Genomic DNA, 14,489 nt, shown 5'->3' on the forward strand with positions numbered 1-14,489 from the left:
ACCAGTGTCACTTTCTCAGCTGTTCTGTGGAAGGAAACCCAGCAGCTGTTGTCCCATAGTGTGGGCTACTTGTGGCATGCTCTGGGCTATGCTCTGGTCAATAAAATTAATATGTCAAACCAATATTGTAATCTAAACATGTCTAATAATTCCCCACACTGAATAAAAAACTTAAGCAGTGTTTAAGCAGCTATTGGAGAGGTCTTCCTTATGCCCATTTAGAACAAAATGAAGACTCTAGAAACAATTTCAGATTAAATTGAAAAGAAGGTAAATTATCTTAATCTTAGGAATAAAATATTCCTTAAGAATTCAAAGTGCTTGGTTTTCTTCTCTTATTGTTATAGTCACTATAACTTTAAGAATTTTTGGATTAGAAATCCCTTGTTTTAATTTAGCATTTTATATATATACACATGCACATCCTGTTTAAAGACTTTGATTCAGCAGAAGAATCATGTTGAACATGTATATTCAGTAGCTAGTAAGTGAAAAAATATTTACTGTTATAATGTGAAAGCGTAGATTTGATGGTTGCATGTTCAAAACCTCATATCACTGGGTTTGTCAGTACAGAATCAATGGTAAATTTTTTTCTAGCTGTTATAATTTGAGAACTTTTTTAAAATTTGGTTAACTGATGTCAGGTGATGTCCTTGGAAGAAGCGCTTCACACTTCAGATGGTGACAAAAAAGAGCAGGCAGCTCAATGCTACCAAACTAGGGGTGTGTCAAATCTCAAGAATGATAAACTCAATGGAGGTGTCTATTTTTAACCTCCTGTTCTTTCCTTTTGGCAGACTAATCAGTGTTAGCTGAGCCGCTTCACTGAATGAATCCAAGGGACTCTGGTGCTTTCTGAGATGAGCAGTGGACCCTGAGAGGACAGCTCAAGCCTGCTTTGATGTCTGCAGCCCCGTTGTGAAGCACCATGTCAGATGAAGCCAGCTCGGAGCAGAAACCTTCTACAACAACAGTCAGCTCTGTTGCTGTGCAGGCTGGGGATGCCAGCATTGTTATAGCTGTGCTGAAGGTAAGGCAGAAACTGCTGCTATGTCTGATCTTGTCTTTCTGCTTTCAAATATTAACATGATTAACGCTTTTAAATATTCTGGGCAAACGAGTAGTTAGCATAAAATGATGCAGAAAGGCCTTTTGATTAGTCAATATCTAATAGATTTGGAAGTTAACACTTGCTTCTCTTCACAATTACTCTTGGTGGCTTTTGGATTACAGACAGTTTTTTTTCCGATGGAATAAATAGTCTGGTCAAAATATGTAGGGTCTGGAAAGGAATTCCTCTTACTCTGTTTAAAAAGAGTTAAATTAAGAGTGCATAATAATGTGTTTAAAGCATGATGATTGCAGTCAGGCCTCCTTGAGTTACTTTAACCTGTACTCAGCAATAATTTTACACAATAAGTGGCTCTACAAACTCCACAGATGAGGTATTTTCTGGGGAAAAATAGTCTAAACTTAATAATGAGTAGCTATTTTTGAAAGCTGTGAATCCACAGTGGCACGTGTTTCAGTAAGCCCTTGTGTGCATGCAGTTGCGCTTATAAGCACCGAAAGGTCTCTTTTGTGAGCTGGAATCCACACCTTCACACCTGGCAGTGGGAGTAAATCTGGATGCTAGTAATTAATCCCAGCTGGAATTTATTGGCATTTTTTCTTTCTCCAGGCAACCTGGAAAATGTGCTAGCTTCAGCCATTAGAGTCTGTTTGTGATGCAGAATAAGGTGATAATGAGTTGAGTTGTCACCTAATTCAGGTGATTACCTCAGTTGTGGGAAGGTTTTTTTGAGGTCATTTTTCACCCTTCCCATGAGGTGGTCTGTTGTTGCAGGGGAGTAATTTCATTGCAAGGAGACTCAAGTTGATGTGAAGTCATTTATTTTCCCTCTCTGGAACCATGACAGTGACATCACAGCGACATCACAGCTTTGGTCCTTATCGGCATCCTTTGGTGCCTGTCCCAAAGGCTGTTGAGTGTCCCTGCTGCTACTCGTGCAATGTCTTGTTCCATATATTCACTATAGAGGTACATGGGACCTATGTGGTAGAAATCAGATCTGAGGCGATGGTTTTTGCATCTCCTGTACTACATTTTTACTTCTGCCTGCCCCACTCACCCACCAAATTCATTTAACTATCAGTGTCATCTTCAGCTGAAAGGTGAGATGAGTCAGAGAAAAAAATTGGCTCATTGTGATAATTTTACTCTTCATGGGCAAAACGAATATTGGAGCACCTTCTGGATAACACTAGTCTGGGATCTTGATGCCTGTTTCAAATGAGGTTTGTACTGTATTCTCTGTGACTTCCTTGTGTGTATGGTCCCTGTGCTCCTATGACCATGGAAAGCATGTGTGAACTGACAACCTGTGTGAGCTGAGAATGAAGGAAACCTTGTGTTTTCTGAAGGCTGTACTTGTTTGCTTATTACAGTGTGGAAAATGGTTGAAGCTTCAGCTGGCTGAATCAACACCAAATATATTAGAAATTGGCAGCAATCAAGATGAGACTAAAAAACTACTTCAAGATCATGAATTCCTTCTATCCAAGCTGAAGGTAAGATGTGATAAGACCACAAAAATAAAAAAAAATTCCTCAAGCCATTACAGTTCAGGTACAACAGCTGATGGAGCTGCCTGTGCCTCATATTGCAATATGGTGGTTAGGTTAAACTCCACGTAGGAGAAAATATGTTCAGCCTTTGTCAGTGTAGCTGGTCTTCGATGGTCCTTGTGGGCTCCTTCTAATTCAGGATATTCTATAATTCTCTGGAAATTAGGCTTCTTCCCAGGAAAAATATGCTTCTGCCAGCAGCAGGAAAGGTACGGGTTTTTCTACTTTATACATTGGTGTCAAGTGAAAAAATCTTATAGCCCTTAGTAACTGCTAAATATAAAGGAATGTCAATTCTTTTTTTTAATTCTCCAATGTTGTGAAAAGTCTGATTATTTTATAACAGCTGTGAGCGCAAGCAAGCCCCTTGTAAGTCTGAATCAGATATTCCACAAACATTTAAATTGAACCTTAATTGATGCAAATTGCATTGGGAGTGATACTGTAGGATTAAAACAGCTTGTCTTGATCTAGGAATATTTTAGTTAAGTAACAGTCCTAAAATCATATTTTGGCATTCCAAAGAGCAGTGCATAGAAACGGTGACATTTGGACACTGAGTGACAGGCTTGCATGAAAGAACTGAATAATTTTAGGTGTGCGTGTTTGACACTGAGAGAAGTCTGAAGTCACCTAAAAAGAAATATTTTAATATTTTGATAGGGTCAGTAGACTTTATATATGTAGACAAATAAATTCCTCTAACATCTTTGAAGCTATGAACAGTAACTTATCTATTTAATTTTTGGGGGGATTGCATAAACTTGAGATCTGAAAGAACAAACATGATTTGGATAGGATCAAATATTTGATTTAATACCAATGACTATGTGCTTCCCCAATCATTAAAACTGTCCAATGAGTGTGAGGGAATTCAGTACAGCATATAGAGAATGTAGCTAATACACTGCAGTGTGTGGATTTTGAAGAGTATGAAGAATAGAGTTATGGAAAAACCTGCCAAACACACAAACCCAACCAAAATACCCAAATCCTAGAGAGAGGTGGTTTTATGCAAATTGCCTCATCTTTATTGTCACTAATGCAACATTTGGGTGTTCTTAGGACAAGCTGCTGTGTCCTGTTTGAGCAATTCAGAATTAGCTGAGTTCTTACACCCTGATGACAGGCAGAAGCTGATTATTTTTCTCCTAATTTTCAAAAATAAATATTAAAGAGTGGAAAAAGAAAACAGAGTAATTACCATCTTTAAAAGAAACTCCCATATTTCTAAGAAAAACAAAGTTTCAAATAATATTTTACTATCAAGTCAAATCAGATGGGAAAATTTATTATGCATAAACTGTTAAAGAATGCTTTGGGAACAAATACTCATTATTTCATGGTTTATGCCTGTGGTCCTTGCAAAATTCAGCATTGATTAATGAATATTCTATAAAAGAATTAATTTCAAAATTACTACTTTTTCCTCAATAATATGAGCTGTGATAATAAGGGATTGCAATGTTGTTATAATTCTTCCTGGCTGTGCATTTTTCAGCCATGACCATTTGTGACTTATAGTAAGTTGTTAACACTTGTCAGTAATTACATAGTCTCAAGCCCACTCATAAAGTTTTCCCAAGCTTTATTTTTTCCAAAACCAAAAGATTTTTTTCATTGATTCTATACTTTTTGAAATATTGTTTATAGTTAATTCTTTTCCACTTAGCATTTGATAATGAATTATACTTTAGTTGTGTGAAGATGGGTAAGAGGCAGTTTGAATTGTTTCCCCTTTTTTATTGTTGTTAAAAAGACGGAAAATAAACCCTGACAGATTCCCACACTTGATATGCATATGCTTAACTTTGCTGATTAGACTAACCCAATTCAAAATTAAATTTTTGTGCAGGTCAGGCAAAAATTCTTGAATAAGTAATGATTCCATCATGAAACTAATCCTGCTTAAGGCAAGAGTTTGACGATTCACATTAAATACATCTTTGGAATCAGTAGAGATGAACCTATGCATTTTTAGAAGATAATTTATGGAATAGTTGTCCACTCTGGCATTATCCCCCGTTCTTCTGTAAACTCATTCTAGGTTTTGATCACCCCTTTGCTTTTTAACTTCATTATTTTAATCCTGGTATATTTATTGCAAGTTATAATCAAAATATTCTTCTGTCAGCTTAATATGTTGAAGATTCACAGGTGTAAGTAAGGACAAAATTTGGCACAGTGATCAGTTTACATTCAGTACTTCTGATGCTAGAGGAAAAGGAATGTAATACAGCTCAGCATTTCAGGGAATTGGTTTTGACTTAGCAATGCTGACAGGGTTAAAAGCCCAAACAAAGAGTTTGACATTTAGTAAGGCAAATGGTACTTTAATTAGCAGTTGGAATAGATTTGTTGAAAGAGAAAACAGTAATTTTTAGAACAATTTTGAAGTTCTTTTAATATTCAGAATTAGAGTGAAAAAAATTGGTGTGTGATCTTCATGGCCGTAGGAGAAAAGATATCCAAAATAATTTGCTTTGATAGAATGTACTCTAGCTTATTCATAACTGATTTACATTTGTTCCATTAAATTTAAGAATTGGGAACACCCCACTACTTAAAAAAAACTACCAGAACACAAGTTTTGAAAAGGGCCCCACTTTAAATGTTTATGGATTAGGAAACAGATGTGTTATTATTAATAGAGCTGAAAGAATAAATGTTGAACAGGTAAGATTAAACCTGAGACTAAACAGAGAACATGTATACAATGTTTACATCCAATTAAAATTCCCCTCAGTAGTCTCACCTAATAAGTTCTGATTCTAAGCTATTATATTCTGTTTCTGTTTTGCTAAATGAGACCATATCAGCAGCACCAGTTTTGTTGCAACCATCAACTGTTGTGATTTCATGGAAGTCTCTTTCCCAATATCTGATTCATTCTTTTTTAGGTAACTTTCAGTAGGTTTATATGTTCTGGAAATATGTATATGTACATATGGATGTCTCATTTTTCATAATTTAAAAAGAAAAATTAGAAGAATCAAACCTATAAAACCTGAGATAAAATTTCCAGGAGGAAAAATTATATAGATTGCACTTTGTATAAACATTTCTCTGCCATTATCCTGTTGTTTCCAAGAGAAGATCTACTTGGAGTTAACGTGATTTCTTAGTGCTTGGGTCTCTCAATATTAAAACTCACTGGATATTCTGGAGAAAAAAAAAAAAAGAAAAAGTGTGTGTGTGTGTCCATAAAAATGTTAAAATTCTCAATAAGGCATTCTTGGTTTGCTTCCAAAGTTCTGGTTTTTATCATGAGAGAGACTGTGGCAGAACAGCCACAAAAGTGAAGAGAATCTAGCCCATAAACGTAAGTTTAAAGCCATCATTGTTATTAATTTGACTCATGAACCTGAGGATTTCTCCTAATTGTTTTATTTACTTTAATTGACAGAGCATAAATTGCAAAATATTAATTTATATGCTAATAGCCAGAGAGAAAAAATTAGAAAATTACGTTCTTCAAAAAGCACTTATAGAATACATTCATTTTTTGCATTTGATATCTTTTAAATAAGCCTTTCAATTATTTCAAAAATATTTTCAAAATGCTTATTTTTCAGTAATTTTGTTATGGAAGAAATTATTTGTTAATTTTTTCTTAATTATTGGCAATTAGTTGTTGAGGTGCCCAGCAGTACAATTAGCAGAAAAGTTCAGCTGCATTTTTATCAAACCAGAGCTGACTTTTGCAAGTTATTAAAAAGAAAAGGAAAAGGTAAAATGTAATAAATATATTTTTTTCATTGTTAGTTCATCTCACTCATCAATTTCAATATTTGTATGAACAAAATTCCCACCAAAATAGTGTTTGTCTCGAGGTAGCTTTATGATTATTTTCTGGGCTTCAAGTTAACAACTGTGTTGTATAATCTCAGCACTGCCTTTCAGCACTAACTAAAGGTTAATTTTAGCAGCATCTCAGTGCTAAGAGAATGGGAGAGTAGTTTACACCTCTGAAAATTCCAAGTTATGTAGTCAGTGTACAATAACTCAGGAAAGGCAAAAGATAATTTCCCCCTCACATTCCTAGCTCTTTTAACAGATGGAAAAGTACCCTACTAATGGACTGTGAACAAATCAGTACAAAAGTTGTACTATCCAACACAACTTACGTAAAAATCTTTCCTGTCTTTGCTGCAGTATCAGAGGCAAATGTACCCTGAGAAGGAGTGGGGGGAGAGGTGTGGCTGCACAGCAGCTGCATCACCAGGCAGGGAGCATTCCTGCTGCAGGCCTGGGATTGCATCCACCCAGTATCCCTTCAGTCCATCTGAACCACAGCATTGCTCCTTTAAGCCACCAGTGGTCTTCTTTTGGTGTAGTAGAATTAGACATGTCATAGATATTTAATCGAAAGTGAAATTGGTCTGTGGTTTTCAGAGAAATTCTTTTTTGGCATGGTTTTACTGATAGCAACAGAAGTTGCATGTTTGTATGAGCTCCTTTTTGACTACATGCTAGGCATTCCTTGTATTGTCAAGCCTCGTTCCAACTTCTCAGAGTCCAAGGAGACCTCTACTCTTCCGGTTTTTTGTGCTCACAGGGAATGAAACATGAGATTCCAGAAGTGTTTGAAATCATTTTAAGTCTTTACTGGAAAGCTCTGCTAAGTTCATTCAATTGATAGAAACCCCATTAAAATTCAGGTTTCAGTGAAATATTCTGTTTTCCATAAGTCATCATTTTTTGGATGGAAATACATTTTGCCTCTTAATACTGATTGGATGTTAGGGAAAAAAGTTTGACCACGAAAATGAGCTCATCCTAGAACAGGTTGTGCAGAAAAATTCTGGAATTTCCATTGTTAGGGATATTTAAGACTTCATGGGCTAAGAAGTCCTTGAGTAACTAGACCAAGGGGTTAGACAGATGACCTGAAGAGTCCTGTCCAAATTATTCCTTGGCTCTGTGTTGATAAAAGGGTTATATTTCAAAGATAAAAAATGGAAAACCAGTAGTATCAGTCTGCTTAATTTAAAAATAAATTATTCACATATGTAGTATATAAAAACTAACATAGTTGAGGATAATTTTTTCGAAAGTTCTCAGTAGCTAGTGGTTTTGACGGTTGTGGGAAGCATAATTCTAAACTCAAGGCAACAAAACCTTAATATCACTCTGACCATCTTAGGTATTTGAACAGTTTCTCAAAGAAAGAGTAGTTTCCTGTAAAATATTTCTCTCTTTTTTTTTTTTTTTATTAGTCTGTTGTCTCAAAATGTAACTTTTTCTGTTGCTGAGGAAACAGACAGCATGACAACTCTTGTGATACTATATTAGGTTTTTTGTCGCATTACAGGAGCTATTATTTGAAGGCAACAAAATACACACCCATTTTAAATGAGTGAACCATATTAAATCCAGGCTAGAAATTAAGTTTTTTAAAAAAACTTAAATAGAATTCTTTTCTGTATTTGAAAACTTCCATTAATCAGTTCTAAACACTAAAAGACTATTATACATGAAGAGTTTCATAGGGTTATTTTTGGTTTTTTTGTAACTTTATGCATGCCAGTTTTGCATTTCAATAAATGCAGCAGTTCAGTTTGCTTTAACCTTTTAATTTTGTTTGGCTGGATTTGAATTCAGCTCATACTAACTGAATTTTAAAAGGTGCAGGAAGCATGACTGATAACCTTTGAAGAATATTCCAGTTTTCTCTGTGTCCTAGGGATTAGCTATTCCTCACAGCTAATCAATTACCAGAAAACAGAGCCTACTTGTCAGGGATAAATGGTAATTAACAACCTGTTCAGAAAAAAGGTTTCTAAAAGAAGAAAATCTACTTCTGGATCCTATACCATTTGTGTAGCATTCATCTTGCATAGTTAGGAAAGATTTAGCATTTGACATGTCTTTTAAATATGTTGGAGCTGATTTAATATTAGGATAAAAGCATTCCTAGTTTTATTTCAAAATATAAAATAGTCAGCTCTTTGAAAACTTGTCTTTGCCAAGAAATTCCACATGGAACTACTTCAGATGTCATCTGGTTTTCTACAATGTATTCAGAGCAGCTGTGAAAGTGCTCTGATATTTCGGTAAAATTAACCTTGTAGGGACAAGCAGTTTGGATGCAATATTCTGGGAATATTTTACCCCCTTTTTTAATATCAGCATTGTCATGACTATAATTACTTCTCATTAACTGATATTAAGATGTTGAGTTAGTAAAGAGACTATCAATATCTTATATACTCATTTAATTCCTGTTATACTTGTTACAGAGCTGATCTAGGATGTTAATAATGTTGGATGATTAATGAATGCCACTGCTTTTACTGAGTTGTTATGCATGTAACAATTTTATGCCTCATCAAGAAGGAAACATCATAAAGGCTTCTCTTAGAGTTGGTTATCAACTTTTTATCCAGTGATATATGAATGGCCATTTGAATTGCCTAATAAAAATTTCTTTTCATATTCCATATTCATGTGGTAGCATCTCTAATAACAAAAAAAGTGACATTTCATTAATTCATGCTCATGATAAAACCCAAGATGGGGGTTGGGAAGAACACAGAACAAATGTTAGTCAATTTTTCTGACACACTAAAGATTTGTAACATAAGCTGGAAATGGGCCAGCAGTTATCTTTCCTGTGGTGAGATTAACAAAAGGAATGAAATTCAGAATAATTATTTTGACAATAGAGCATTACTATTTGGTGTCCAGCTTGAGCAATGCAGCAAGCTGAACTTGAAACATTACATAACTTAGGTGAGGTTTTGGAGAGTATGTGTTTATGTTCAAATCACTCTTATCTGGATTGCACTGTAGTCATCAGAAACTTATGAGTAAATTGCCTCACAAACTTCTAAAACTTATAATGTCCAGTAATGTAACATGATGACATATGAAAGAGGAATCAAAATAGCTGCACTGCTACTGCTTCCAGGAGGACAGACCTCTGTTTATGGAGATGTAAAAACATTGGAGTGTAAATATTAGAGATAAGATGATAAATTCTCTTAAATCTTGTTAGTACTTGAATTTTAGAAAACTATTGCCTCTTAAGTGCAGATGAAATTCAGAAGCTTGCCATAAAACATGCAGAAATAGCTACACCCCTATCACTAGGAAGTGGAAATAAAATAGGAGTAGAAGGTTTGTGGCTCCTGTACAGACCCACAGTAAAGATAACCTGACACTGGTATCAGCACAGTGTTTTGGGTTTTGTGTACAGATTTCTCATGTTTGTTTTGTTTTGGTTTATTTCCTTCTCAGGCTTTGGAAGACAAGGTATGTGACCTGCTGCAGGAAGCAGACGAGGTTGCAGAGGAGAACAAAGAGAAGAGTCAGGTTTATGATGCAATGGCAAAGACCCTTGGGGATGCATGGGATGCCCTTATCATTATGTTAGAGAAGCGACAGGCACTTCTGGAACTCACCTCAGTGTTCTTTGAAAACGCTCTGGAGGTTTGTATTTCTATCAAATAACTGTTAATTTGAAGCCACCCTCATCTTAGAGGTATTCTGACCACTGTAATTTCAATGTGTTTTGTATTGTTCATTGTATTCCTAAAGGTTGAGGCAAACAAGAAAATTAAATAATGGGATCCTTCCTTGGGATCCTTCCTTTTCCACCTTTCAGATAGTACAGGATGAAGCTGAATAAAACGCCATATAGACTTTAAGAAATATTTTAGTCACAATGTCTCCCAAATTTGTACTTGACAGAAAATGCCAGTAAAAAGTGGAACTGGACCAAACCCTAAAATATGTATTTCAATGGCTGTGGACATTCTGCAGAATAGCTTTCATTCCTTATGATTAAAATTATTTGGCATTGAAAGACCTTATTCTCAGATGCCTTCACTAATGCACACTGATGATTGGTCACTGAAAGATTTACACCAAAATACCCATAAGGTATTGTAACTACATAAAGCAAACTTTAGTCTAACTTGACAGTGCTTTATCTGAGACTTTGGTGTACTGATGGACACTAAAAAACGAAAAGCTGTGTGATCCCTGTTTACCCATTTCTCTTATGCTAATTCACTGATAGACACGGGGAGCCAAAGGAGAGGGATTCCATACCCTGCAGGTTTTTGTCCACTCTGTGTAGCCTCATGATCAACGTCCCCACATCCTGGAACATGAAGAGTTTAGTAATTCTCCCTGATAAATTTGTTTCTGTAGTATGCCAGTGCCATCTGTAAGTTGCAGAAGCAATTACTAACTGCCCTAAGAAGTCCAATTTCAACAATGTACTAATTATTGTGTCCTGATAATGTGCATTATACAAAGAAATTAGATTTGGCATAAGGCTTTGTAGGAAAGATGATTAACTAAGTGGTAAACTGTAATTACAGACTGTGTCAACTAAAATTCTTCAATCAATCAATATTTGAAAGAAAAATAAACAACTCAGAAGGCGCATAGAGGCCAGAAAGCATCTGTATCTGGCAGCCACTAAAAATTACTTTCTCCAAGAATTTACAAATTCCCTTGAACTTTCCCAATAACGTAGAGATTATTCTGTAGTTATGCAAAAGAAAATTACTGTGTGCTTCTCCCTATCCTTTTTTTCCTTAATGCAGTTTGCTATTAAAATTGACCAAGTTGAAGATTTCCTGAAAAATGCTCAAGAGTTCGATAATATTGACTCTTTGAGAGAACTTCTTCTGCAACAAGAGCATCATACAAAAGGTACAAACAGAATTCCACTCCTGACAGCATGAGGTTTTGCGCTGATTTCTTGAGGGAATAATTTTATTCTTTCTGTATGTATTAAAAAAAAAAAACTTATAACAAATACACAAATATTCTGTTTGGGAAAATATAATAATGAGATAGATTTTAGCAGACTTGATGACAGATGTGAAACTCCTGGTTTCAAGCTAGCCCTTGCCTCTCACCTTCAACAACTTTCCTGCACTTACCCTTGCCCATAAAGTTTCTTTCACATGAGTTCTTTTTCTTTATCCAAGCTTTCATGTGAAGCACCTTCTACTATATCGGGGCACATTCAAATCAAAAAGAGAAAAAAGTTTTCGAAACTAATCTCATTGTGTGGCTACTTCAGGCACCTTTGCAATTCCATATGATTCTGCACTTTTTGTGAGTCTTAAGAGTCTGTCTTTGTAATTTTAATCAAATTTATAAATGAAACTTGGCAGAATATGAGTCATACTTTATCTTTCACTAGTGGAGCACTAGCTGAAACAGTTTTAGCTACCTTGAACAACAGGTATTCTTCCTAGGAGGCTGAATAGAGAATCAAACTTGGATAACATTAATATGGGGTTTGGGTCTTCCAAACAGATCTTCATGGGAGCAAAGTGCTCACTGCATACCAATTAAAACTTGAAGTATCTGGCAGCAATTTACTGCTGAAAAGACAGTCTATAACTGTAAGCATCAGATGAAATTATTTGCCAGACAAAGTCTTTGTTTTGATGGCAGTAAGCCTTCCCTCAGATGGAGAAAAGTGCCTGCAATTTATTGATTTCTCATTCTACTCTAAAATAAAATAAAAATTTTGAAAGCTGATATTGGGTTATTTGATAAAAAACAGTGCTTTCTGCAAGAAGGATACTCTCTATCTGCTCCAAAGAAAGATGACTGAAAATACAACCTTGACCAAGTATTGACTCTACCAGTATCTGATAAGTAGTTTATCAGAAATGCTTATCACTCAGGAATTAAAAAAAAAAAAAAAAAAAAAAAAAACCAAAAACAACAACAACAAAAAAAATGTACTCCAGAATGGAATAAAAAAGGTGAAAACTTATGAAATATATTTGTTTATGCATTTCTATGTGTTTTTAATTTTGGATGGACCAAAATTAAACATTTATGATTAATACCACATTTCTGGAAGGCAAGAAGTAAAATGGACAGGCTTGTTGCAGTGAGCTTAAGGAAACTAATCTCTCTTGTTAGCCCTTAGGGAATGAAGAACTAGAGGCCTCCCACTCTGCTTCTTCCCTGAGTGTTTTTTGTGAAAAGAGGGGATTTTGTGTGCTTTGTCTCACTAGTTGCATCACTAGTGAAAAACTGCAGAGGATACTGACCCACATGGGAAGCAGGGTAGAAAATTCCACTTCAGCTTACCCACAGGTTGGGAAACCATCAAAAAGAACTCAGTTTTGAGAAAACAGTGACACTTCTCGGTTTTGTTTTGATGACTCTCAGTACACCATCGTATGTGTGTGTGAATATATCGTATGTGTTTGCGTATACACCATTGTACCTTTGTAGGTTTACATAAGAGCTGTCCAATTTGAAATATCTTAGCATATATATATCTTCTAAAGTAAGCATTCATGTTCATGCAATGCTTGAAAATACATTGTGCTTGTGTATGCAAATAGATATTTGAAAGATACTTGAGTAATATTTGAAATATGGTTCTAGAATCACAAAGCACCCTGGGTTTTCTCCTGATGAAATTCTGTTCTTACAGAACTTCTGGAGAAGTCATTTGCTCTTTTAAACAAAAGCCATGACCTAACTCAATTCATAGAAGAATTCAAATGTGAGGGGCCAAATGCAAATCCAGAGCTGATTCAAGGAGCCCACAGCAGCTGTTTGAAGATTGACAATCTCCTTGAGATGCTGCAGGACAGGAGGCGGCAGCTGGACAAATTCCTCAGACATCAGCGCCAAGGGCTGGAGCAGGTTCTGCAAATTTCTTTGTGGCACCAACAGGAGACCCAGGTAACATAAACAATATCAAGGGAAGTCACAGTATAGAAAACAACCTAGAAACTGTTTTGCTAGACACAACTGTGTAGTCTAGTAGGATGCACAATCTATGTGTTGTTTATCCCTCACTACCAGGTTATGAAGCACTGAAAATGCAACATCTCCCTTTGATCTCTAACTGGAATGTGATGATCTGATAGTCATGATTGTAACATATTTCTTTTTCAGAATTTTCAATGTGTGAAAGCATATTTATTTTGCATATATTCTTTTATGGAAGTGTCAGCAGCATATTTTCTGATATCTCTTTCATTAATGAAAATCAAAGGCAGATTGGCCTATTTTATGCATAATTACTTATCTTTGGAAGAAAAAAGTAATTATGTCAATAATTATTGACATAATTAGATATAGAAAGTATATCTAATATATAATTACATATAGAAAGTAATCTAGTCAATAATTATTGTAAACAAAAGATAAAATCTGATTCTTGAAAAACAGGAGTGATTTCAAATTTCAACCAATCAAGGAAAACCACTGTCTTTTTCAAACAGCTGTGTTAACCTTGTCTCCTTTCCCATACCTTCAGCAAAATCACTGAAAGTGAAATTCTTTGGGTTTATTGCTTATAAAGCAAGTTAAGAATTCTCAGCCATTCCTTCAGAGCTAAGTTAGCACAATGAAATCACTCAGAGGTATTAGCTGTAGTGGAAGCCAACTGATTAAACTCGCTGTAATGGAAAGGAATATTGCCAAGTGGTAAAGGGGTGAACACTTTGCCATAACAGGGTTAAAAAATTACTTCTTCCTCTGCCTAACTTTACAGAATTACTGGTTTGTTTTGCTAAACAGATACATGATAAAACTCCCCCAGCCCTAATTTGTAAATAAATTTTTATTTCCCTTGTAGCACAGTTTTATTGTCCACTCCATTTTTTTTGTTTTTTGATGAGCCCATAGTAAATATTCTGTGAAAATGTACTTCCAGGAAAAATGTTTCAGTCAGTAAGTACACATCTGGAGGATATACTCAAGAAATGAAGGCTTGGTATTAAAATAATTTCCTTATTTCCCTAGGTCTCTTGGACTCAATGTGACCATTTTTTATGTGTAACTGAAAATACTTCCAAAATATTTTAAAGATTTTTTTCATTTTATATAATTGCTTAAATTTATTAAAAATA

At 35.2% G+C, this 14,489-nt stretch overlaps 1 protein-coding gene across 4 annotated transcripts in view; it reads left to right on the forward strand.

The window, feature by feature from the left end:
* Nucleotides 1-842: 842 nt before the first annotated feature.
* The window catches only part of CCDC141 (coiled-coil domain containing 141), a 55,931-nt gene continuing 42,284 nt past the window's right edge, over nt 843-14,489 (forward strand). For all 4 annotated transcript variants that reach the window (XR_009274993.1, XR_009274994.1, XM_058809490.1 and 1 more), the window contains exons 1-5: nt 843-1,033; nt 2,452-2,574; nt 9,874-10,065; nt 11,193-11,301; nt 13,061-13,314. Coding sequence is in view for 2 of the 4 variants with exons in the window: in XM_058809490.1 (XP_058665473.1) it covers nt 932-1,033; nt 2,452-2,574; nt 9,874-10,065; nt 11,193-11,301; nt 13,061-13,314 (780 nt within the window). In the remaining 2 variants the exon portion in view is untranslated. The remainder of the gene's footprint in view (nt 1,034-2,451; nt 2,575-9,873; nt 10,066-11,192; nt 11,302-13,060; nt 13,315-14,489) is intronic.

The sequence above is a fragment of the Ammospiza caudacuta genome, chromosome 8 (assembly GCF_027887145.1).
Source record: "Ammospiza caudacuta isolate bAmmCau1 chromosome 8, bAmmCau1.pri, whole genome shotgun sequence".
NCBI lineage: Eukaryota > Metazoa > Chordata > Aves > Passeriformes > Passerellidae > Ammospiza > Ammospiza caudacuta.